At 48.8% G+C, this 24,822-nt stretch overlaps 2 protein-coding genes across 2 annotated transcripts; both read right to left on the bottom strand.

Annotated features, from left to right (window-relative positions):
• Window positions 1-10,270: 10,270 nt before the first annotated feature.
• LOC111077857 (luciferin 4-monooxygenase) lies at window positions 10,271-12,246 on the bottom strand. Its single transcript, XM_022372312.2, has 4 exons — window positions 11,866-12,246; window positions 11,578-11,770; window positions 11,386-11,508; window positions 10,271-11,323 (listed from the first exon to the last, which is right to left on the bottom strand). The coding sequence occupies exons 1-4, from the start codon at window positions 12,209-12,211 to the stop codon at window positions 10,348-10,350; spliced, it is 1,638 nt and encodes a 545-aa protein (XP_022228004.2). The 5' UTR covers window positions 12,212-12,246; the 3' UTR covers window positions 10,271-10,347.
• Window positions 12,247-12,591: 345 nt separating this feature from the next.
• LOC111077856 (luciferin 4-monooxygenase) lies at window positions 12,592-14,569 on the bottom strand. The gene is made up of 4 exons (XM_022372311.2): window positions 14,140-14,569; window positions 13,873-14,071; window positions 13,675-13,794; window positions 12,592-13,614 (listed from the first exon to the last, which is right to left on the bottom strand). The coding sequence occupies exons 1-4, from the start codon at window positions 14,480-14,482 to the stop codon at window positions 12,639-12,641; spliced, it is 1,638 nt and encodes a 545-aa protein (XP_022228003.2). The 5' UTR covers window positions 14,483-14,569; the 3' UTR covers window positions 12,592-12,638.
• Window positions 14,570-24,822: the final 10,253 nt, after the last annotated feature.

Here is a 24,822-nt window from a genome sequence, read left to right as displayed (position 1 = left end):
TGCCAGCTCTTGTTGTTTGTTTAATCATAACGCATACGTATGTACATACGTTTCGCATAATGCAGCGCATTGTTCGCTTTGTCGCCCTGCCGCTCCCGCTGCTGTTTTCATCGTGTTGTTGTTGCCGTAGTTGGTGGTGGATTTTCTTTTTGTTTCTGTTTCTGTTTCGGTTTCTTATCACTCTCTCGCTCTGGCCGCCGCTCCCTCTCCCTCACCACACACTCTCTGACTTCCAGCACAGCTGTTCGAAACCGGTAGCATTTCGAAGGTGAGATCTCTCTCGCTTGCTCTCTCTCTCTTTGATTTAAATCTGTCTATCTCTGTTCTAGGCATGCGCAGCTGTCTGAGATTTGTTTTCTTGATTATCTCTTCTTTCTGTTCCGATTGAATGCAAATTTGTAGCCCATCTTCGAGAGGGTTGTTCTTTGGCGCCGTCGCACCCCCTTTTCGTTGCAACATGGTGAAATTGCGCAAGCAGAGCGGCTCCGATTGTCCATTTTGGCCGCTGATAAGATTACCACGAAAAGCCCAAGGGCCAGGTAAAAATGTTGCAAGTATTAGGGCGACTCATACCTGATTGATCTGAATCGATAAAACTAATATATGGCCCAGGGCTTTCGTAACACTTATTTTGTAGACTCCCACCGCCCCCTCACGAGGCAGTAATCGAAATCAATTAAGCAATCGAACAATTGGTGCAAATGTTCGGGATCGCCCACCTCTGGAAACAATGTAGAGCAGCCCACACTTTTTAATACGCTAGAAGGGAGTAGGTAATATAACTTTATTGAGAAGCTTGCAAGCCAGAAATAAGGCTATTTTTTACATTGAATATATTTATTTATATTCTTGATGCCGCTGTCCATCAACCTGTTTCTATGTATCACTTTCGAACCATTAAAATCGGTATTTAAGGGTATGTAAAGCTTCGCCAGAGGTCTTCTTGCCTCGTTTTCTGTGTTACACATATTGCTTTTGACAATTTCAAAGCAATTTTCAAATGACGAAAGTAGTGAAAACAATTGGGATATTCCAGAGCGTGTGTCGCTTGTGTGGAGCAACTGTAAGCAAATTAAACTCGAAAACAACTGAAGAGAAGGTGTAGGAGCTACAGCAAGAGAGAGGAAGAGACGCTCCAAAAAAGTTCAGAGTGCATACGAAAGGAATTTCCCCCATTCATTGTCAATGTAATTTGTCAGTTCAAAGACCCCAGCGACACGAGGACTAGTCCTGCCCGGGCTGCACGGGTCCTACGTGCAAGATGTTTACATGTTTGGCCTGTGCCAGCGCTGCATTGACAAATGTGCCGAGTGTGCGAACGTGCGCCCAAATACGAGTACCCGTACCATATCCTACGAGCAGATCCCGAGTCGAGTGCAAGTAAAAAAAAATGTAATCAATGTATTTTTGTCACGTTAACCAAATCCACGGGTCTCGGTCGGGGCAGCACGAGCAGCTGATGCAGCTGCCTCGCAAACAGTTCCGCTTCCTTCGCCAGGATACACAGAAAACATAAATTCTGCCTGTCTGTCTCCCGTTCTGTAAATTTGCACGGCTACAACGACAAAAACAACCAAAACTGGAGCTACAGCTGAAGGAGAAGAATGAGTCGAAATCCCAGACGGCACAAAGGATTGTTAGAGGCGCACGGAGAAATGTCACTTCGTTCGGCAGCAATTATCCCTGGAGCCAGCCTTGCTTGAATGAGTGGAAGGAATGAGCAGTTACTGGGACTCGAACCGATTTCTATGCGGCAGCTGTCGAGGCCTTGGCGCGAGCTAGTCTGCGATTGCAGCACAGTGGGCACTCGCTAGCTGCAGACAGATGGCTGTGATTGGATCGGTGAAAGAGGTTTAGAGACATATAAAAGGGATGTGGAAGGGCTGTGGTAATGCTGCGCTAGCTGCGATTCCCAAAGCTCATTTCACTCACATAGCGACGGCCCACTGTACTCATTGCCGTGTGCGAGTTACCGTTCAATTGCTCAATCGCATGCCAGCTCTCTCTAGCGCTCTCCCTATCTCTCTCTCTCTCTCCTCTCTTTGGCAGTGATGTGTGCCTTATGCCACGACTTCCTCCTCGCATTCACCCCCCGAAACAACAACAGTCGAAGAAAACTTAAGTGCATTTGTGCCCCTGTATGTCGCGTCGTCTGCCAGCTGTCTGCACCCCCCGGTGGCTCTGTCTCTGTCCCGCTCCCACCCTCATCAGTAATTAAGTCGGGCATTATCGCTGGGGCAAACATTTTCGATATGCAGCGTTGGTAAAATTTATGGGCAAATGCATTTTTTGGCTATTTATAGACCGCACTAATAGTGGCACGCAGAGTTCATAACCTAGCCCATGCATAACTCGGTTTTCCCATAGCCGAATGCTATCGAAACTTTCACAATGGCATAGATTACTCGTACGAGATATAGTAGGCAGGTACTGTACGTTTCCTATTTGAGTTCTTTAAGTAATTAAATCTAACCGAAATAGCGATAGGTATTGATGAGTAATAACTTAAAGTAAAGTACCTTTAAGTATGTGCGATATAGGGGCCCTACCCATATGTAACTCAGCGGCGGCTTTAATGAAGATAGTCAGAAAATTAGCAAAACTGCAAGGTGGAGCCAGATACAAATTTATAGCTCTATCTATGAAGATATATGTATGTATGTACTATGTACATACATATGTACATATTTATTTTATCAAAGAGCAAGCCAAGCTGATTGGACTTTTGGCCACATACTTGCAGCATGAATTCAAAGTGCTCTTTAAAGACTGAACCTCCCTGCAATGAGTCACCGCCCCGCTTATTCGCAAACTCTGACTGTGTGTCAGCAGGGGAGAAAGAGAGATCGCCGCCGTGATTAACTGTCTCTCTGACAGCGCAGCGCCGATTCACCTTTCGATTTGCCGAGCTGGCTGAAAAACCTGAGAGAGAATAAATGCGAAACAGACATTCGAATCGAAGCGGAAATTCGACTCCTGGCAGGCGCCTCGAATTGCATTTTGCGCCTTCTCAGCTTTTTCTAGCTGCTTGCTGCTCCTTTCCTTATCGCAATCGGCGTCGCTGTCGCTGTTTGCGTCGCGACTGTGTCATCAGAAAGTGATATAAAGAGCATGGCAAAGCAGTAAAGAAAATAATTTAACGACACCCAATGAAATCACAAAAACAGCAAGAAAATAATGGTATCTTAGGGGGCCGAAGATTCGATACCCTTACGAATCAGTGAGAGAGGATCTTATTTGGAACCGGATCGTGTAGAATAAATGCTTCTAAGTTAAAACTTTACGCAATTTATGTATATATATTTTTCATGTCCTTCTTTGAGTTGCAAACATCTAATCAAGCCAATCATGCCTCATGCAAGGGTATAGCCACAGTAGCAGCAGCAACACGAGAAAGATAGCAAAGCGACAGTGACGCCAGCAGAGGCAGTGACAGCGGCAGAGCAACAAGTAAAGTCAGATGTTTACCTTGAGTCCGTTGGGCGGGCTGCGTAACAAGCGGCTGTTCTAAAGTTTCTGCAGCTGCGCTGCGCTCTCTTATCAGCTGAGAGTGCATTGACATTGTTGCTGTCGCAGAGAGCTTTGGGAAGTGGAATAAGCCAGGCCAGTGCTGCTAGCGCGCTGCATTAGCTAATGCAAACTGGTCACAAAGAGGGGGAGCAAAGAGATGAGATGAGACAAGAAAAAATGAGATGAGATGAGACGTTTCGCTGTGTGTCTGATTCCATTCAATCAAGCTCAGCGTAGCTAATTCTTCTCTGCTGCTATCTCTCTTCTCTTTGTGCACATCTTTTCTCTGCTGGCTCTCCAGCATGTCGTCTCCGTCTAACCAGCCTTGACCGTATGCATGATCCAAATCCCGTTATATTGTCATGAGTTTTCTTTTGCCTTTGCAAGCGCTCTGGTTTGTCTTTCGCTCCCTTTCAAGTGGGGCTGCTGGGCTGCTTATTAAGTCATAGCCAAAGCTGAAGGCAAAGTTCAGAGGCACTTGGCGCCCACATAATGCAGCGCGTTTAAGTTTGTCTCAAGGGTATGGATGCAGGCGGTCACCACCCCGCAGCTTTTGTTGTGTGCATAAGTATGTACATACATGTATGTATGTATGTATGTATGTTGGTGTGTTCATTGTCATAATTTACTATTTTAGTAGCTTGCGCACACACACACGCAAAAATAGCGGGAAGAGAGAGAGAGAGAGAAAGAGAGACAGCCACTCGAGCCCCATTGTTGACTTTTGTTTTAACGCCTTGCACACACACAGACACATACTTCACCACACGCCGCCCCCTCAACACGCTTCACTTGACGCACATTGTTGTTTAAACTTGTGCGCTTGGGAAAAATCATACAATTTATAAGTGTTGAGCAACGACAACAAGAACAGCACTGATGTTGGCCTATCTGCAAAGCGGCAACAACCACAATGGCATTAACAACAATGAGGCAATGGCGCCTGCTTTATATTAACAAGCCGAAAAGAAAAGCGTGGAAAATGGAGTGAGCGAGAGAGACGAAGAGATGGAATGGTGAATGCGGGGGACGAGGCAAAAGAACAAAATAAAAGTGTTGACAATGCCGCAAAACAAGCGAAAAAAACCATTGCATAAACTTGGGAGCGGAGTGAGCCAGCCCCAGCCCACCCACACACGCAATGGGAGGCAAAGAGATGCAGAGAGATTGGGAAGGACGAGAGAAATGGTTTGGAGTGTGGGTATTGTGGAATTGTGGAAATTGTGGGTGTGGAATGGGAAGGATTTATGCTGTGGGATATAATGCGACGACAGCTAGCGGAGTGGCGCTTTAAGGCAGGCCGCTCCGCCCAAAAGGAGAACCGAACTCCACGCTTTTCACTTTGCCATTATATGGGCGCCCCAGAAGGGGCAAATGGGGTTGGGAGAGGTTACAAGGGGGGTTGGGGTGCAATAACATATGTTTTGGAGGCATCGCGGATTATGTAACAACTCGCTGCATTTGAACAATGTTTCTTTCAGCCACCACACAGCCACACAGCCACACTCCACTCCCACCATTGTTGTCGCTGCTGCTGAAGAAAGGAGACAGCTGAAAGAGGGTGGGGCCTGGAGGGTGTGGGAGTGTGGTGTGCTGCTGCATGTGGCAAAGCCAAAATATTTGAACAATTTGCGCTGCTGCAGATTTCTTTGGTAGCCACAAAAGCGAAGCCAACAGCCTCTCCTTTCCTTTCCCTTTGCATGCGTCTGTGTGTGTGCTGTTGCATTCTCTCTCCCTTTTTAACTCTCTCCCTCTCTCGCTCTGTGGCATGGAGACTGCACTCGTTTAGCATCGTTAAGCTTTCCACTTTCCGCTTTTGTGTGTCGGGCCACATTTTTCGTGCTAATATCGTTAAAATGTTATTACAACGTAGTTTTTGCTTTAAGCTCTCCCTCTCTCCATCTCCATGTCTCTCTCTCTCTCTCTCTCTCTAACTCACTCTCTCTCGTTCCCTTCCTCTGGGTTGGAAAATTATCGTTAGTTTTGTTGCATGCCCACCCCCCGCCCCGTGCACAGACCCTTCGTGCTCCACAAAAGATATTCTTTCATGTTTCTGGACTGGTTGGGGCTGGATTTTCGCTACATCGTGTAAAATTAATTGAATGTAGCTGCAGTCCAGGACTAGGACTAAGGCCAGTACCACGGCCACGACCAGATGGCCACTAACGGATGTCGGAGCCGTGTAAGCCAGGCTCTGGCCTGTCCTGTCCTGTCGGGCGGACATTCAGCCAGCAGGCCATATAATTTAGAGGCTGCGAGAGCTGCTTAAGTGCAGCAGTAGCTGGCTGGCAGTGCAAGAGCTTTTGGGTGAGTCCACAAACTGTTTGCTTATAGCCGGAGGGGAGCCTGGACCTGGCCTGGGCGTCATGTGGCGTCAATTAGGGGCATGACGATAATGATACTGATTGGACAAAGGAATCTGCGAGAGAAATCAATTTGCTCTGAGCCATTCCAATAATGGTATTCCAAAGAAAGTAATTTAGATTTGCTGCAGACTGCTGGTGTGTGGCCGCAATAGCTGCAGCAATGCAGCAAGGACCAGCCCCACAAAGGTACACATTCCATCGGCTGGAGCTGGAGCTGGAGCTCAGGCCAGGCCCAACTCCTTGAACACATATCGCTTATCAGGCACAGCTCCAATTCCAATTCCAATTCCAACTCCAACTCCGCCTGGGCCTATCTTATCGCCAGCAGCCCACTCTGCGGCATTCCTACGCGTACGAGTACGATTAAGAACTGTGCTGAGAGATGGCCCCCATTCGTGGTGACAAATATTGATTTATGCTTTAAGCTTTCAACGTCTGTTCCACTGCAGCGAGCGTGCCACGGGCACGGAGGGAGGGGGGCACATCAAATATTTGCTTAAATAAAGCAAAGGCAAGCTTATTTTTCTCCCAGCAAATGAACTAAGCTTCCTTCATTTGGAGGAGGTGGTTGTGCTTGGTGATGCTGGGTTGGGGGGGGAGGGAGGGAAGGGAAGGGAAGGGAGGGTTTGTTTTTCCCTCGTATTGCATAACAAACATGAATATTCTGTGAGAATTTTCTGCTTTTCAACAGCCTTGGACGAGGGCGAGGACCTGGACCCGGACCCGGACGAGGATAAATGATTTTTCCATCTACTTGTGCTGCTTTCTCTGCTTCGCAGGCGAAATTTAATGATGGATTCTCCAGCAGACAGAGCCTGGGCCTAATCGTGGGCGGTCGTGGGCATTGGCGTGGGCGTGTGCCTCAGTTGCGTGTCTACAGAAATTATAATACAGTGAAAGAATGAGAGAGAGAGAGAGAGAGAGCGGGTGGCAGGAGGAGCTGTTTCTTATTTACGAGTCGAGTCGAGTATATGTATATGTATGTATGAATTTCTTCTTATCTGCGATGAAAAGTGAACTATTATTCAGTGGGCCCTGACCGAGACGCGCTCAACTGCGACGACAGCGGCGTGTGGCAAGACGCCCTTACTCCTACTGCTACCCCTATCTATCTCTATGCATGCCCCCCCACCACCTCTCGCCCTGCGTAGGTGCTGCGAAGCGTGGCCCAGAGGGACGGCTGGCAGGCGTTAGGACACGCGTCCTTTTTCTGGGCCAAGAAAGTTTTCCGGTGGTGGACTTGCCCAGGCTTCCTGTCGCAAGGAAATTACAGTGCTAGCAACAGCTGCGGATGTTCGCGGTTGCTGCAGAGCGGGATGTCCAAGGACTCATCAGAGATACAAAGGAATGCGAGGGCTCCCACTGGAAGGGTATAAATCGTGAGCATAACTCACCATTCGATTGGCAATTCGATTTGGCCAGAAGCTCGGTTCGGTTAGGGCATACCAAGTTCGCCTTTTGGCCGTCTTTTGAGCACCATTTCCCTTTGGCTATTTTTGGCTTATCTAATCCGGGCTGTAAGTCCGCTTTAAATGCCTTTAGACTCTGCCCCTCTCTCCGAGGTGGAGCTGCACCTTTTTCCATTCAGACGCTTATCGAGCTTACTTTTGTCACACCACCCAACCAACACACACGCACACACAGCTGGATACTATTGTGTGTGTGTGTGTGTGTGTGTGTGGATACGTTGTGGGTTTATCTTTTGGGGGCCCGCAGCTTGTACACATCGAATTCGATTGTAATTTTGTGTGTTTTTGGCATTTTTTGAGATTTAAGGGCACACAGGACCCTTGGAAGGGGGTGGGGCATCGTCGTACATCCTTTGCCATCCATCAAAAGTGCGTGAAATCAAGAAATTTATGCCTCATTGCCAGCCGGGACACGCTCGAGCGCATTGAGTAGATAAATCGCATTAAAATGCTCAATAAATGCTCGAATACTGTGTTAATATACATATGTATGCCAAGGAGGACCCCACCAATGGGAGATGGTGTGGCAAAATGTGGGGCAGGGGCAGGGGCAGGTGCAGGGCAGGGACATAGCCACCGCAAGGTACGAAAATATATAAGTTAACTGACAAACACAGCCATATCCCGCATATAATGCTGCATAACTCCTTTGGAACTTGGACCAGAGGCGACCACAAGTCAGGTACACGTGCGGTTCTAGGTAGGAGGCCCAAAGCGGCACAGGTGGCACCTTGGCTCTTTGGAATGTAAAAGGGGAGTGTGGACAGGGGCAGGGGGAAGCTTGAGTTTGATTTAAATGTAACCCCAGTGTCCAGGGCAGGACACGGTTTCTGTTGCGGTTTCAGTTGCAAAAGTTGAAGCGTGTCGCAGGCAGCACAACTGTTGCGGCAAACCCACCCAAGGCTCCACAAAATGCGGGTACCATTAGGCAGAATATCTTCGTACGCCCAGTGTAAAAGTTACTAGAATGAGAAAAGAAAAAGCGTAGATCTATTTTAGTTCCAAATAATCGAAATACTGCATTTATCCAGGTGTGTGTGTGTATGTGTGTGTGCGTCAGGGAGCGGGCACTGTGGAAAGTAACGGTCGCAATAGTTTCCACCACGTTTCAACCCTCTGAGGGTCTCTGCGGCGAAATCAACGCACGGCAGATGTGCCACGGCGATCGAGGCAGGACACGCTCAGGGGCGCCGCAGCGCAGGACATGCGCCGCAGCATATGCGGGACAATATCGCGCTGGCTGCCCAGATCCACCCTGAATACAGAAAAGTCTTGTTTAATTATGGGCCACAAAAATAAAAACAGAATAACAAAAAAAAACACACACACAACAGGGCCATGTCCCGAATCGGGTTGGACTGGGCTGGGTTCTCCTCTCTGCTTTCATTCTTCCATGGTACAGTTGTGAGTATTGCTGTGAGGAAGTGGCGAGCATTGTTGTCCTTGTGTTTACATATTATTCCATATGCTGGGGATATCCTTGATGAAACATTGAAGAGCTTGCACAAAGTGTGTCTTTTTTTCAGTTTGCTGAAATGTTCGTACGTACGAGTATTTGCAGGGGAACACAAAACAACGAACACAAAAAATTTGACTATTTACATACTGGTCAACGCTTTCAATTTGAATTTCCCAATTGCAATTTAATCACAATATTCAATTGATGCTCGTAGATTCTGCTGCTTGGACAAATTTCAATATTTATTTAACCAAAAAAATAATATATAAAATATCATAATAAATAAACATATCGATGGCAGAGCAATTTATGCAGCAGTTTTTGCAGCACAAAAAACATTCCCTAAAGTTTACATTTAAAGTCAAATGTGTAAAAATGTAGACTTTGGAATTGATGAATCAGTTAGCTTTGGCTCAGAGCACCTTTAATCCATATGCAGAATTGAATGAAAATGCATCATTCCATTCTGCATATGGATTAAAGTTGGTTTTAATACGAAAGGATAAGGGAGCAAGAGAGAGAGAGAAGAGACATTGAACTGCTTTGCACATCATTCTACAGCTGTAACCGGAAATTGTTAAGCAACTGTGTGCCGTGCCGTGCCATTCATTCATTCATTCAGTCACTCTGCACTCTGCCGCTGCTCTGCTCTGCACTGAACTGCCCTGCCGGCTCATTCATGCTCGCACTGCTAGTCGTTGGTCATGCAAATCCCCGGCACACCAATTTACACCTTGGGTGCAGTTTGCAAAGCCCCTGGATAATCCGCATTAGATGCAAAATGCAGACGGATGGACGGGCGGCCGGCCACAACCCAACCGATTTCAGACCGGAGCGGACCGGAGCGGACCATGTGGCTCTACTTTACGGCTTAGCAGTCCCAGCCCCACAGGACGAACAGAACCAATAGGGACAGGGACAGTGGCTCTAACTGATGCCATTACTTTGGCTCCTATTCAACGGGGGTGGGTGGGGGTTGGAAAAAGGGAAGAGGTTAAAGCAAATTGAATCGTGTTTTGTCGAGCATTTCATTTCGGCATTTGTCAAATGTCGAATATGTTCAAACTGAAGCCGAAACGAAAGTCCCACAACCCAAAACAGCATCCAATAAAATATGTACGAGTATGTAGGTCCTGGTCCTCCTACTGCCCAATGCCCAATGCCCCCAGCATATTGAAATTTTAATTTTTCAATTCATTTTATGTAGAATATCTGTCCCGAGTCGTTGTTGCAGTCGTAGCTGGAGCAGCGGGGCCACAGGAGTGCCACAAATAACAAATTGCTTGTCATTTCGATGGCTCGAACACCGTTGTCACGAGCCATGCGGCAGTGGGCAGGGGGCAGGGGGCAGAAGGCAGGGGCGAACAAGAACTTGGCTACTGCATGCTGCAATTTGAATCTCGATTAAAATTCATTGAGCACTCGGCATTAGTTAGTCACCATCAGCTAAGCCCCCCGGTATTCGCACAGTGGTTCCAAGCTGGTGCTCAAGCAGATTCTAGGAAGGAATTACACGCAGCGTCAACCATCTGGGGATCAAACTTTATTCAGCTGCAATGCCCGACAGCTGTACCAAGCCCAAGACCTTGCGGCGCTGCAACTTATCGTTGGATGTCTTGGGCAGACTGGCCACAAAGTAGACGCCTGCCCTGATGTGATAGGCGCCACTCAGGTGCCGCTCCACAATGCTCCGTATCTGGTCCGCCCTGAGGCACTGCCCCTCCTGGCTGGCCGTTCGCACGACAGCACAGGCCGTGAGGTTGGTGGCCACCGCATCGGGCACACCGAAGACACAGGCCTCGCTGACGCCTGGCAGACGCAGAATGAACTCCTCGATCTGCTCCGGATAGATCTGGAAGTTGTTGTACTTGAAGACATCCGTGTCGCGGGTCTGGATGTACAGGTAGCCCTCGCTGTCCAGGTAGCCAATGTCCCCCGTGCGGAACCATTGGCCGTCGAGGCTGAGGGTGCGCGCTGTGGCCTCCGGATTTCGGTAGTAGCCCTCCCAGTGGTAGCGCAGGCGGGCGTAGATGATACCCACCTCGTTGATGCCCAGCGGCATCTTCAGCTTGTCCAGGACGCGCAGCTCCACGTTTCGCATGACCTTGCCCTCGCAGCCGAGCGGGCCACCGACGTTCTTGCTCAGGCCTCCCATCTCTGAGAGGCCGTAGCCGACGATGAATCTCTGGTCGCCGATCAGCTCACGCATGCGCCGGGCGACGGCCTTGCACACCTTTGACCCAGCTCCGATCAGCACTCGAACGGACGCGAGCTGCTCCTTCAGCTTGTCAAAGTCGTCGTCGCGCTTGGACAGCAGTGCGATCTGGTGGGAGGCCAGGAAGAGGAAGGTCGCCCGATGTGTGGCCACCAGCTGGAGCAAGTAGTCCACACTATACGGTCGATGGGTGATGATGCGCCGGCATCCGTTCAGCAGCGAGGCCAGCAGGATAATCGTGCCGGATATCCAGTACAGCGGACTAAAGGAGAGCAGTATGCTGTCCCTGGTGTAGGTATTGGGACTGAAATTGGCACCAGAGCTTTACAAATGCGAACTTAATCCGGGGAATCCATTCACACTCACTTCTTGCAGTTGCAGAGCAAACTGCGATGGGAGCGCGTCACTCCCTTGGGCATGCCCGTCGTGCCCGAGGAGCACACAATGAAGGCCGTGTGATCGCCATGCAGCTTCGGGCAGGGCACATAGCTAAGGTATTCGATTAAAAGATAAGCCTTTAGTCTGCGCATGTGTAGATGTGTCGATTGTGGCACTCACGCTGCTGCTGTGATCGATTCATCCTCGTTGAGCAGCTCGCTGACATCTCGCACTCCCTCGAGCCGGCCATTCAGCAGATAGATGGTGGCAGGAGTGGCCAATCTCTGGTTAACCGCCCGAATGGTGGGATAGTTCTCCACATCGCAGAATATCAGCTTGGGTTCCGTGATGTCATACAAGTACTTGACCGTCTCTGAAGTGCAAAAAAATACAAACAAAGGGGATCACATCACATCGCTTTCAAGTCTCACTCTTGATTCGTATTGATCCCAGTGATCCCAAACTGACCTTCTGTGAACTCCGGATGCAGCGGATTAATGGGTATGCCTCGGAGCAGGGCCGCTATGACCACGCTGGTCAGATTGGTTGTGTTGTTCGCCGATATGCCGATGACATCGCCCCGATACAGGCCCAGACGCTTGAAGGCCTGCGCTATGCGTGCACTCTGCTGGGCCAGCTGGGCGCCGGTCAGCTCCACGCCAGTGGGGTCACAGTGCTGCATCACCTGGTCCGCGTTGATGCGGAGCACGCGCATAATCACCTCGCCCAGTGTCATCTCTGGGCCGTAGAAATCCTTGCCGCGCGGCCCGAACCAAGTGCGCGAGGCGGCATCGTAGTGCACCTCACAGCTCATCGTGCTAACCCACAGCTAAACTCGACGGCTAACGATCGTCGATCAACTAAGTGCTTTACTGCGCCTCATTTCGGTTTTATATGCCCCCACTGGGAACGCCACTAGGAAACAAAGCGCGGCGGGCATTAGTCGCTAATTAGTTGGACACGCGGAGTTGTCTGATGGCGTACCCAGTTGTCGTTGTCGTGCTCCAAATTAGATGCTGATTTGGCCCTTGATGAAGCTAATCAAACCCCAGAGACCAGACCAGACGGTCACCCAGTCAGACGGTCTGACGTTACTGAATGTCACGGAAACTTTTCTGAAAACAATGTCCGAAAACCTACCCTTCGGGGCGTGACTCATTTTACTCCATGTTTTACTCCAGACCTTTCCAGATATTTCTTGAACAGATTTTCAACATTTATTCGCGACCAAAAAATATTCTCTACAGATGCGTGGTGAGCTCATCGAGCTGGGCCAGGATTCTGCGGCGCTGTATCTTCTGGTTCTGGGTCTTGGGCAAGTCGTCCACAAAGAAGACACCGCCACGTATGTGAAAGGCCTCGCTCAAATGCTGCTCCACAATGCCAGTGATGTCCTTGGCGGTCAGTGCCCGACCCTGGTCGCTGTCATCGCGCACCACGGCGCAGGCTGTCAGATTGGTCGAAATCTCGTCGGGTATGCCGAAGATTGCCACTTCGTGGACGCCCGGCAAGTGGTGGATGACATCCTCGATCTGCTTGGGATAGATGGGGAAGTGGTTGTACTTGAAGACGTCCGTGTCGCGGGTCTGAAAGTGCAGGCAGCCATCGTCATCGAAGTAGCCGTGATCCCCAGTCAGCAGCCACTGGCCGTCGGGGGTGACGGCCACCTGCGTGTCCTGCGGATTGTGATAGTAGCCGCCCCAGCGCTGGCTGAGCCGCACATGGATCTGGCCCGTCTGGTTGGGGCCCAGGGCCTGACCCTGGCCATCCAAAATGCGCACCTGCACGTTTCGCAGCAGCTTGCCCTCGCTGCCCAGCGGACCGCCCACGTTCTTGGAGATGCCCCCGATCTCGGAGAGGCCGTAGAGTACGGCGAATCGGTCGGCACCCAGCAGCTCGTACAGCTGCCGCCAGATGCCCAGAGGCACCTTCGATCCGCTGCAGACAAACGACCGCACCGACTGCATCCGCCCTGCCAGCTCCTCCCTCTGGGGACTGGGGCTCTTGGCCAGCAGCGCCATCTGGTGGGGCACGGTGAGGAGGAAGCTCACCTGATGCCGCTGCACCAGATCGGCGAAGTAGTCCACGCTGAAGGGACGATTGGTGATCACCCGCTTGCAGCCGTTGACCAGCGAGGCGAGCAGCGTGAAGATGCAGCTGATCCAGTAGAGCGGACTGATGCAGAAGAGCACCGTCTCGGAGGTGAACAGCTGGGGACTGGAGGGAAGGAAACTTTAGCGGCTCGCCTCACAGCATCATTCTCATTCTGCCACTCACATTTTGGCGCCGTTGAGGAGGCTGCGATGCGATCGGGTGACGCCCTTGGGCAGACCGGTTACTCCCGAGGAGGTGATGATGAAGGCCGTGTCCTCGCCGCTCAGGCGCGGGCAGGCAAAGCTGCAGCGACACAAATAGAAAAAAAAAAACAAAAGGGCTGAGAGGGATTCGGTTCATTGGGGTGTGGATTCTACCTACAGCGTTTTCTCATCATAGTCAATGGCACCGTCCGCCAGCAGATCCTGAACGTTGCGCACCCCCGGCAGGCTGCCGGTGAGCAGGATGAGCTCCGTCTTGAACTTGAGGCTGTTCTTGACCGCTCTCAAGGTCTCGTAGTTGTCCAGGTCGCAGAAGATGACCTTCGGCTTGGTTATCTCGTACATATAGGCCATGGTCTCTGCAACGGAAGCAAATCCGATTACCCATGGACTGGCCCCATTCGATTGTGTGTCGCCCGAATCGTACCCGAATCGAACTGCGGATGGAGCGGATTGATGGGCGTGCCATTGAGCAAAGCGGCAATGACCACTTCGGTGAGGTAGGTGGTGTTGGTGGCCGATATGCCGACAACGTCGCCCCGCTGCAGCTTGAGCCGCTGGAAGGCGTGGGCCAGGCGACGACTCTGCTGGAGCAGCTGTCCGCCGGTGAGCTCCTCGCCGGTCGGATCGAACACCTGCATCACCTTGTCCGAGTAGAGGCGCAGTATGATCAGTGCCACCTCGCCGAGCGTCATGTCCGGGCCGTAGTACTCCTTGTCCTTTGGCCCCGACCATATCCTCTCAATGCTGTCGTATTTGGTGGCCGCCATCTCTCTCTCTCTGCCTGTCTCTCTCTCTCGTTCGCAAATCACAAATCACAAATCTCGGGAAATCGCAATAGATAAAACAAAACTTCAACTCACTAACTGAGTTCTGCCGAGCGCCGCCTGGCCTATATATATAGGCGACCTCTGTGGCGGCGGTCTGCCAGTGGCAGAACTTGCCGTGATATCTGCTAATTGCCCAAGCACGCGCCCCATACCCACAGCCATAGCCATGACTGCCGCTGTCAAGATGGTTCTAATAAAGTTTGGCGACAGCCGCTGCCGCTGCCACTGCCGCTGCCACTGCCAGATTGTCAGGTGTGTGAATGGGCATAACACATGAGCATGAGCATGAGCATGAGCCGACACTGACACTATTCTGGATGGGATGGGATGACATGCCGAGGTGTCGGGCCAATCTCCTGTCACTGCCACTCCCATGGGGCTTTCAATCCCCCAGCTCAAGTGAGTGTCTCTCTCTTGATTTGTTTTCGGGGGCACATTCTTCAGATTATGCCCACAGAATTTGTTTGCTGATTGCTGATTCGTAGACGGAGTTTTCTTAGCAGAAGTTTCAAAGGATCAGCAAAGGTTATGTGCCAATTCTTTTTGGCTTCGGTTTTAGCGTACTGCGTACCACTGTAAGCGCATCCGGAGCCGTGTCCGGGGCCTCTGCCCACAGCCTGGCAATTGCATAATTTCAACGATTAAGCACGGGTTGAGCTGCTGTCTCTCTCTCTCTGCCTCTCTCTCTCTCTGTGGTTGCCACCACGTGCAGAACGGCTCTTATTTCTTGTTGCTCCAGTTCACTTTTTCAAGTAGGATTCACGCACCCATCCATATACACGGTGTATATGTATGTATATACGTGCATACGGATGTAGAGACAACCGCAGAGAGATAGAGTCGCATCCTTGATGGGCGCACGCTTCATTTGCGTGCTTAGTTAGGAAATCAAGCGTATGGCTCCGGGGCAGAGCGACAGAAAGAGGAAAAGCTCGAAGAGCGAGCAGTGGAAAACTTAAAATGCAAGGCGCATCCAGCTGCACCTGCTGCCGCCTGCAGTGGCAGGGGGGGGGGGGCCTGTAGCGGAAACTTCGATGCGTAGTCGAGTGAAAAGTGGTTCGGCGGGTGTCCTTCGAACAGCTGCACAGGTAGTCTAGTCTAGTCCTGGCCGAGTGCGAGTCCTAGCAGCGGATTGGATTTGCCTCTCCAAAGTTAATTCATTGATTTCGCTTAAACTTAATTAATTACGCGGTGGGTGGGCCAGCATCCGGTATCGATGATCAGCAGCGAATAAGAACTTAGAGCAATATTTTGCATTGCCATTTGATGGCCAAAACTTTATGCCAAAACAGGGCGCATTTAAGAAACTTCAAAATTTCAGCAATTAACTGGGGAAATCACCCCCCGCCCAGCTATCCAGCCCACGCTCAGCCACCGCCCAACGAGACGTCACCTCCGGAGGGAGCTGCTCTTAGACCCTCTTCCAGACGTGGCCAATGTAATCAGGCTCAACATTATAATTAACCGCAAAATGCAGTCTCCCTTCGGAACCCCACCACACTGCTATTAAAACTTTTGCGACAAGCAGGCGAAAAAAAAAATTACTTAATTAAAATGATTGACTAAACAGAAAAGTTTGTGCGAAATCATTTTTTCCTTTTTTTTTTTGCCTCCCTGGCCTGGGCCTGCAACTAAAGTAGTCGCTGGGAATGGAATACTTTTCCGGAACAATAGTTCTTTCCGGTTGCGTTGCGGTTCGTCCTCATCCTCGTCCTCGTCCCCATCCTGCCTCCCTTTGGCCCTCTAGTTCTGGCTCTTTCCACTTATTTATTGTTTGTGTGCTGGCCGCTGGCTATGAAATTTTTCTCTATAGAAAAAAACCCAGAAACGAAATGTGTGTGGTGGGATGGAGGGAAGGCCCAGGCTAGTCTTGGCCTGGGCTGCTGCTTTCCGAGCTTTGCGAGTAGATGCGACAGCATCTTGTTGTTCATCTAACAAATTAACGAACGCCTCGAGTGCTGTTCTGTGTGCTTCCCTCTCGCTCTATGAACAACCGACTCTTTCTGCTGCTTTTCGGAAGAGGCTGAAAACTTTGAAGTGTTAATGAATTGAGCGAAGAAAAGAGGGGGGAGAGAGAGAGAGCTAGCCAGACGAGGTGGTGAGTGATCCAGGGGGGATTAATGTAGGGTGGGGGAGTAATGACCGTCGGTCGCTATTTGTGGTTAATTTTGTGGTAATTGAAATTATGATTTAATTTAATTTGCCACAAAAGTGTTGACGGAAAGATACGAATCTGCAACAGGAAAAACTTTGTAATGGAAACAGCGAAAAGCCAGGAGATGGAGGAGTGCAGGATATGACCCAAAACAGGACATACTCATAGTACCCATTCGATGAACCACTTAACCATTAGACTTATCGCGCTACGGATCGATTCAGTACAGAACGGAAAAATAGTAAACTGATTCAATTACAATTATAAATGACAATGTAATGCCATGTGAATAAATTCCATCCACAAAAAAAAGTGGAGTTGGACAGCGATATTTTAATCAATGTGATTTGTACATACAAACGAGTAAATAGTTTAGTTTAAATTCAATTACATTGCTAGCATATTAAAATATTCTGGCATTTGGACATTATCATACATGAAGTAAATATAAATATGTACATATGTCCATTGCTTCTGGACTTGACATGATACATGATACATGGCCCGCTTTAAACCAGCAAATTAATTGCATTAGTCGATGTCCATTTCGATTTAAAGCAGTCGCATGCTAATCACTTGAGTCAGGTGAATCCGGTTGGACATGAATAATTCAAATCGGATTATGTTCTACGTAAATTTAATAATTCACAGGTCAGAGGGGGAGAGGGAGTGGGAGTGGGAGAATGGAGCAGCAGACAGGATGAGTGTCCTTAAGTCGTCATTACAAATCGTTACAAGACTAATAATCCGTTCAAATGACTCATTAACAATTAATTAAAGCGCCTTATAAACCTTCTCGAGTGTTTGTACAGACACGAACCTAAGCCAACACTAGCACATGCATACACACATACATATGTATGTATATTGGATGTCCCGGAAAGTAGTGGAGCAGCAGGATACATCCACACTTTAGTGCAACCTGTGCGCGAGTGTGTGTGCGTGTGTCTGAGAGCGTGCGTGTGTGGCAGCCACAAAACCAATTACATTCTTGATTCGAAAGCATTTTCGCTTTGTGCCCAATTCAAGGAAACTGCTGGAGAAGGGAGCAGGGCCAGGGCCAGGGCCAGGGCCACACTTAACCCGCATGGAAACTGAGGCAACTGTGAGTGGAGCCAAACGGGATGTAGGAGGAGTGTGTCTGTGTGCTGGGTCCCTGATGGCACATAAAAAGCATTTAATTTAAATGTTGCTCAAATGCCTTTGCTGCTAATAGCTGACACAGCTGCAGCCTGCTGTTGAGCCACTTGCTGCCGCTCTGCTGCTGCTCTACTGTAAAGTTTGGATAGATCCTACAGGTTTTTAATGGAGCTCCCACTTATTGTAACCTAGATACAATACGCCTGCTTAGCTCCTGCCAATCCTGCTGATCCATCTTATGTTAATCCTACTCCTATTATTCCCCGACAGTTGAATCATTGTTGCTCTTTCAAATTCTAGATATTAGCTTTACAACTTCTCAGGTTAACTTTTCATCTAGTTTTCCCCCTACGGCTGCCATTCCTCGCACTGCCACCGACTGCTAACCCACCGTCTGTTCTCCCTGCAGCTATTAACTGCTGCTCCACGTGCAAGCGCCGCAACTGCATACGGGAAACGATCTGCCAAAAAATTGTAATTGTAATTGGAAAATTCAGCCATATGGACGTAACGTACTCGACTGGAAGTGGGGGAGAATTGGGGAGCAGACTCGGGCGCCAGGAATTGGGTAATTCCGATTAGGCTGGAGGCCCGGACCCACAGCCGGATCCCCAGGCGACTGTTCACTGGGGAGTAGTGTCACACCTGGGCCATAGACAATAGCCATTCCCAATTGTCGCCACGCTCTCTGTGGTGGGTGGTGTGTGTGTGCGATTGGCTCCATTGCAGCCAATTAGGCTGTTCATTTTGTCGGATTTCGCTCTGGTGTGGATCCCCCCACTTATGTGCCACATGCGATTGCTCATAATTGCTCATTAAGTCCACAAAAGAGTGGGAGCGTTCCACAGCAAGTTTAATTATGCAGAACCCTTAAACACAGGTTCATCCGGGATAAACTACCAATCAGGATTACTGGCCAGCTAGCACTTCCTTGCCACTATTGCCTCAGATGACTTTTCACACTTGGTTTCCCCTGAATGCAGTCATCAGAAAGTGACTCCCTCACCACAAATTCCCCCTTGAATATTGAGAGATTCCTTCGACCCAGCTTGAGTCGAACGAAAACACTTTCGAACGAAACAAAACTTCAATTTACTTGCGGTCAACTGCTTCCCTTTTGTTCTACTGTTCGGTAAACGCTCTTTTAGCTTCGTTTCGCTTCCCTTTCTATCTCTGGGAGGGACATAAAACATAATAAAAGCAAATACAGCAACTGCTGGATACTGAAGATACAACAAAAAATTAATTTTCCACAAACGAAAGCCTGGGAAATTTATGCTCTGCTTGCATAAACACAAACAAAAAGGGGGAAAAAAAACAAGCAACAATTCAATTCATTGGCTGCACAAGATTCAGACAGGGACGTGGTCCTGCTGCTGCTTCTGCTCCTGGACCAAGTTAGGACTAGTCCCAGTCCTGGTCGTGGTCTAAACGCACTGCTGACCAGAGGACAGGACAAACTTTCTGCTACTTGCCATGCGAGAAAGGCAGCAAAAAAAAACAGACACGAAGTGGAGCTAAAAGCAATTCCTGCGTGCACCAGAAGACTCTGCAGCTAACCGCAGGCATTCAATTCAACTAGAAAATACAACTTTGCCGCTGCTCTTTACCCTCTACTCCTGCTACCGCCGATCCCGCTGCTCCTGCTGTTCCTGCTGCGTTTTTATTAGCTCAGACACAATGCAAAAAGCCTCTGACTGCCAGGACCTGTGTATAAATAATGAATACAGAGGAAAGAAAAGCAGCCAACAGCCAACACAGCGCCACTGCGCAGCATTAACAGCCACAGAAAAATGCTAGAAAAGTAATTCTTTGCGAAGCGAAAAGAAAAATATTACAAAAAAAAATATATACAGGAAGCAGGAATAGCACTTGCCCCGGGTCGGAGCCTCATACACCCTGGGGAAACCCAATTAAAACATCGCTTTAGCTAATTGAATATATAGTATTAGAAGATACACAAGAGTATGTAGAGCTCATCCAGCATACCTAGTAATATTCCAAATACCAAACAGAAGAACGCATAGGAATCCTAGACATATACCAGACAGTATACCATTTCTGTGTTTAATTACAGGGTATGTAGATGGGGAAAAACCAGCGCGCTTAAAGTTTTCCCAAGCAATTGGAGCAAAGAGCAAAAGTTTTTACTGCGCGGTCTGTCAGTGGGTTAAGTGTAGAAATGCACCAATACAGGCGCACAGAGTTACGCTGCAAATTCGATGCATTGGAATCGTCATTAATCAGGCACCGGAAATGCCAGAGCGAATGAGTTCTCAAATTCCGCCTCCAATCCTTGGCATTTCTCAGCCCTCACTTCATTGGACACCCTGAATAATTCCCCTTGGTTTGCCCATATTTTACGGTCTACAAATAAAATAATTGAATAAAATTGCATTGGGAATTTTAGATTTGAGATTCATTGGTAAAATGTGAACTTTTGATTATTCGAAATGTGTGCAGACTCGAATAGGGGGTAGGGCAAATGAAAATAACAGATGGGGGGAGTGAAAAGTCCCACCTTAAAGTAGAACCAAATCCTGACCATTAATTAATTCAGTTCTCAGGAAACTGACTGCGTTCCCTTTCCTCTACCATTTTGGTCTGAAATGTCAAAGTCGCGCCGTAACTCCAGTGTGACCTTGCCTTGAGTGCGCGAGTGTCCCTGTGCCCGACAACGAGTTATAGGGTGCTCCGCTCCCCGTCTTACCATCCAGCAAGCAAATACTTCCTGTGTGCATGAGTGTGTGTGTGTGTGTGTCTGTCTGTGTGTGTCGAGCAATTTATTTATTTTTCGGTCAGCTGTTTGCCGACGAGGAGGGGACTACGTTCTCCTCCTGATGTAATTAGCGAAGTTTACTTTTGTATATTTTTATAATACTGCATATTACTCTTACTTTACCATACCATTTCAAAGGGTATCATGGCTCTGAGCAGATGCTTGCCACGGACAAACATTAATTTATGGTTACCCCAGATTAATTGTGTACGGTAATTAACATTGGTGTCGAGAAACGACTCTTTGGCTTTACATTCATTTGTGTTTTATTCACAGCCCAGAGAAATAAGATCACAATTTAGCTATGGCAGTTGCATTAGATCCGAAAGGGTGTCCAAAGCATCGGCCTCTGATAGTAGTTTCTGATTTGATGATACAAATTGAGAGAGAGCTTAAAGTGCTTACTTTTTGATTTGCGTTTGATTAACGTTTCCACTTCCACTTGGATTTGTCGGGACGCAGCGGACCACCACCCACCACCCACCACCCAACAAACGCTAAATAAATATGCATGCGGCCAGGATTTTCCGCCCCTGAGCCTGGCACTGGAACTGGTCGTGGTACTGGTACTGGTACTGGTGGAGAGGTAGGATCTACGAGTATCTGTCCCTGGCAGTGAGTGGAAAATTGTATGTCAATTGAATGGCCAGAAATCACTGTTTAAATTTGCATGCATTTGCAAAGGCAATCGAGCCAAAGGACAAACGGAAACAGGTCAGCGGGATAACAGCGATAGGGAGTCGAGTCTCCTAAGGAGCGGCAACACCAACCCGGTACCGTACCGGTATAGGAAACGGAACGGCAATGGTTAACGCGCACTTGCTGCTGTTGCTGTTTCTGCTGTTGCATAAAACATAAGGATAACGAACGGGGGGGACACCCATACACCCATACACATCCACATTCACACAGATACAGATCCGGATAGAGACACAGGCAGGTTGGCAGGACCCTGCCAGAGGCATTGTATAATTAAAAATGCATTCAAATGCAAATGCAAATCCGAATCCGAATGCGAATGCAAAGGTATGCTACAAAAGCGTAAGGAAAACGCTCACAGATTAGACGGCTTCCTCGATCCTGGGCCAGCTTTGTTAGCGGCTCTGCTCATTCATGAATACGCCCCGGCCTGATCTCACTCTCGGCCAGTCGGACCTGGGCTCGGGCCAATCCTATTAGTTGTCGGCCCAATGAGGCCTCAATGAGCTCAGTTGCAGCACAAACAACACATTAGGACGAAAGGATTTGCACGGACTTTGCCCAATTTACTGCAGCCATATTCTGGCCGAGTTTCCTGCCTACCCGACTATTTGTTCTGGTTCGACCCAAGCCAATGCGCATCCTGCGTGTGTGGGGTGCCCTCATCCCGCCGTACCTCATTCCGGCGGCAGCTCCTGCAGCATTTGTGCTTATGAGCTATTGCTTCCTTTTGGTCGGCGTTTGCAATTCCGTTTGCTCTATGTAGGTAAATATCTCTACAGTGAACGCTGCCTGGAGTCAACTGGTTGTTATGCTCTATGTTAACTTTGTGCTCTGTTCACTCCTGCGATTTGGCACTCTGTAATTCTGCATAAGAAATTTCATATGCTGACATTCGGAATTCGCACAGTGTGCCCTGCCCCTCCGCCTTTTCCGCTCTTATTTTTTTATTGCGGGAAAATCCATGGTTTAGCTGGCTATGCAAAGTATTTCAACAAATTCATTGATGCCGAGCATATTCTTTCGAGTTCATTGCATTTTTGCACCTTTCCGGCTTTCCTGCCATCCCACCATTCCCTGCCAGCGGGTGATCAACATGTTAACTCTTTGCCGTCGGGCTTAATGCACACGTGTCCTCCGGTTCAGGGCGTGGCTCAACAGGTAGGAATTGTTGCAGACGCTGCCCGCAGGTCGTGTGTCGTGTGTTGTGTGTCGCCTCGGTCGAAAGGCACGCGCAACGCTTCCTCCCCACCCTTCCCTGAGTCAAAGCCGAGCGAAGGGCCAAATGCGGGCGCTGACAATGTGCCACGGATGCCATGCCACGTGCGACGGATGGAGAGCGGCTCTAATTGAAATTCAATGCGAATGCTCTGCTCTGCTGTGCTCTGTGTGTGTATGGGGGGCTAGCCAAGTGTAAATTGAACTCTTCAGCTGCTCCTGCAGGTGGAACTCTTGCCACAAATTGTAGCTGTTGGCAACTGCCACTTACAATGCACAAATCATAATACGATTAGAATTGACAAATCAAATTCGGATGACACTCTCATGGCACAACATTAATGAACTGAAAATATTTTGCTTCGCCCACTCAGTTGTTACTCCTCGTGCCTGGTGGTTGGGGCACGTGGCTGGCGTTTCAATATTTGCTGCATGTAAATTTGCAGCCAACTCAATCGAGTGCAACAAATCGCAGCTCAACTGCATATCATACTTTGCATATTAATGCCAACGGCAGAGCCAAATCCCAGAACGCGACTCGCTTCCACGCCACCAATACCATTGAGCGGGAGCCACTGCCACCGCCAAGGGCAAGAGAAATATCAAAATCAAGAGAAAGTAGTGCGGGGCAAGGTAGGAAGGTAGGAGAAACCAGCGACAAAGGCAAAGCATCAATTCCAGAGCACTGCAAATGCTGCAAATGAAGGAAAGAAAATTATTTGTTTTCCCTCATTGAGAATCGCGTAGAATCCGAGACTAGCAGCAAAAAAAATGAGAATGCAGAATGGAATGTAAATTAAATTGTGCAGGGAATTGAAATGGTAATGGAATGGCGAATGGCGAATGGCCATGATGGCGAACTGATTGACGCAGATTCGAGGGGAGGCTGCTTTATGTGGAACCTTGTCCGTACTGATTTAACTGCTTAGAAAGTAAACTCATGCTCTCATAATAAGTTAATAAATAATTACATGTTTTACGGCCTTCCTTGTTAATCAGTCATTTTCCCCATTAAATCTTCGCTTATCGTAACACTCGGGTTCGGGGTCGGGGTCTCTACCCTTATCAAGGTGGTCGGAAATCAACTTCACTTTCTATGTGCTTGGGGGGCGGGGAGATGCCAAACATTATTCGGGGGTTCCTTGGACTTCCTTTTTGTGAGCTTTCGCCGTTAACAAGTGCACTCAAATTGAGTGCCTCTCGGCCAGCCCGGCTACTCCTTTATATTTTGACACATTATTTTCACGTTGACCATCCTTCCGCTCCCCTCCTGTGGGGGTGGGTGCGACGATGAGGATCCACCGCTAGTGTCATGCAGCTGGCAAGGTTGAAAGGCGCATTTAAGACCCATTACCATTAGACGAGAGAGAGAGAGGACTAGACTAGAGGACACTTTGCACTGCTCTGCTGTGCTCGAAATCTGCCATAAGCCGCGCTGGCCCGCCCAGCATCCTTTGGCCAGGACATTTGCATGATTTTTGCAAAGCGTAATAAACGTGGCGAAGGTCAAAAGATGGAAAAAGAAATGAGAATGGCCAGGAAGAAGTGCCAAGGAAGGGCAATGCCAATACTTAATGTCAGTCACGTAGCATGGACACTTTGCGTCCATTGACATGACCAGCACACCCTGTTCCCTTGCCTTTTGAGAGTTGTTCTTTAGAAGGAGAGAGGGAGAGAGCAGGGGGAGCAGTTATCGACAAACTGCAGGAGTCGTGTCCGTAGCCGTGTCCGTGTCCGTGCACACTCGCAGTGGTTCCGTTGGATCTTCTGTTAGTTGGCATGCAAAATGCTTTATCCTTGGCACTTGCCATCATCCAGTGAACCTTTCGACTTTCAGTTTGTCATTGATTTGGCTTTCGCTTTGCTGTTCGAACTAAAAGCAACAAAAGAGCGGCGCAGAGCAGAAAGCGAAAATGGAATATTAAAGTGGCATAAACATGGTTATCATTCGACTGCCTGTCGCTGTATTTACTCTATCCTGCCGTAATCCATGTAATTCGATAAGCTTGTCTAAAAAATGGCCATGACTCAAATGAGTCGATACACTTTTAATAGTTTTTGCTACAACTCCTTTACGCCTGCTGAGGAGAGGAGAGGAGAAACTTCTTCCAACTTTTCGTGCCAAACTTTTGCGCTCCGATAAACAACAACTAATGGCTAGCGGGCTAGGGGTAGGGGTAGGGCAAGTTTCCGAGCCCGGTGCTCGAGTCAAAGGCAAAGCAAAGTGTTGACAGCTTGATGCGACATATAGACAGACCCACCCAGGAACCCCCGAACTTTGGACGGCTC

This window comes from Drosophila obscura, unplaced genomic scaffold (assembly GCF_018151105.1).
Source record: "Drosophila obscura isolate BZ-5 IFL unplaced genomic scaffold, ASM1815110v1 contig_186, whole genome shotgun sequence".
Lineage (NCBI taxonomy): Eukaryota > Metazoa > Arthropoda > Insecta > Diptera > Drosophilidae > Drosophila > Drosophila obscura.
The sequence above is the reverse complement of the archived record's forward strand: the minus strand, read 5'-3'. Positions and strand labels throughout refer to the sequence as shown.

Coding starts and splice junctions, on each gene's coding strand:
- LOC111077857 (XM_022372312.2), bottom strand. CDS start 12,211: ATGAGCTGTGAGGTGCACTACGATGCCGCCTCGCGCACTTGGTTCGGG. Junction 11,509..11,577: donor GAATCGATCACAGCAGCAGC/GTGAGTGCCACA, acceptor CGAATACCTTAG/CTATGTGCCCTGCCCGAAGC. Junction 11,324..11,385: donor TTGCTCTGCAACTGCAAGAA/GTGAGTGTGAAT, acceptor TGCCAATTTCAG/TCCCAATACCTACACCAGGG.
- LOC111077856 (XM_022372311.2), bottom strand. CDS start 14,482: ATGGCGGCCACCAAATACGACAGCATTGAGAGGATATGGTCGGGGCCA. Junction 14,072..14,139: donor CCATCCGCAGTTCGATTCGG/GTACGATTCGGG, acceptor CTTCCGTTGCAG/AGACCATGGCCTATATGTAC. Junction 13,615..13,674: donor CTCCTCAACGGCGCCAAAAT/GTGAGTGGCAGA, acceptor CCTTCCCTCCAG/TCCCCAGCTGTTCACCTCCG.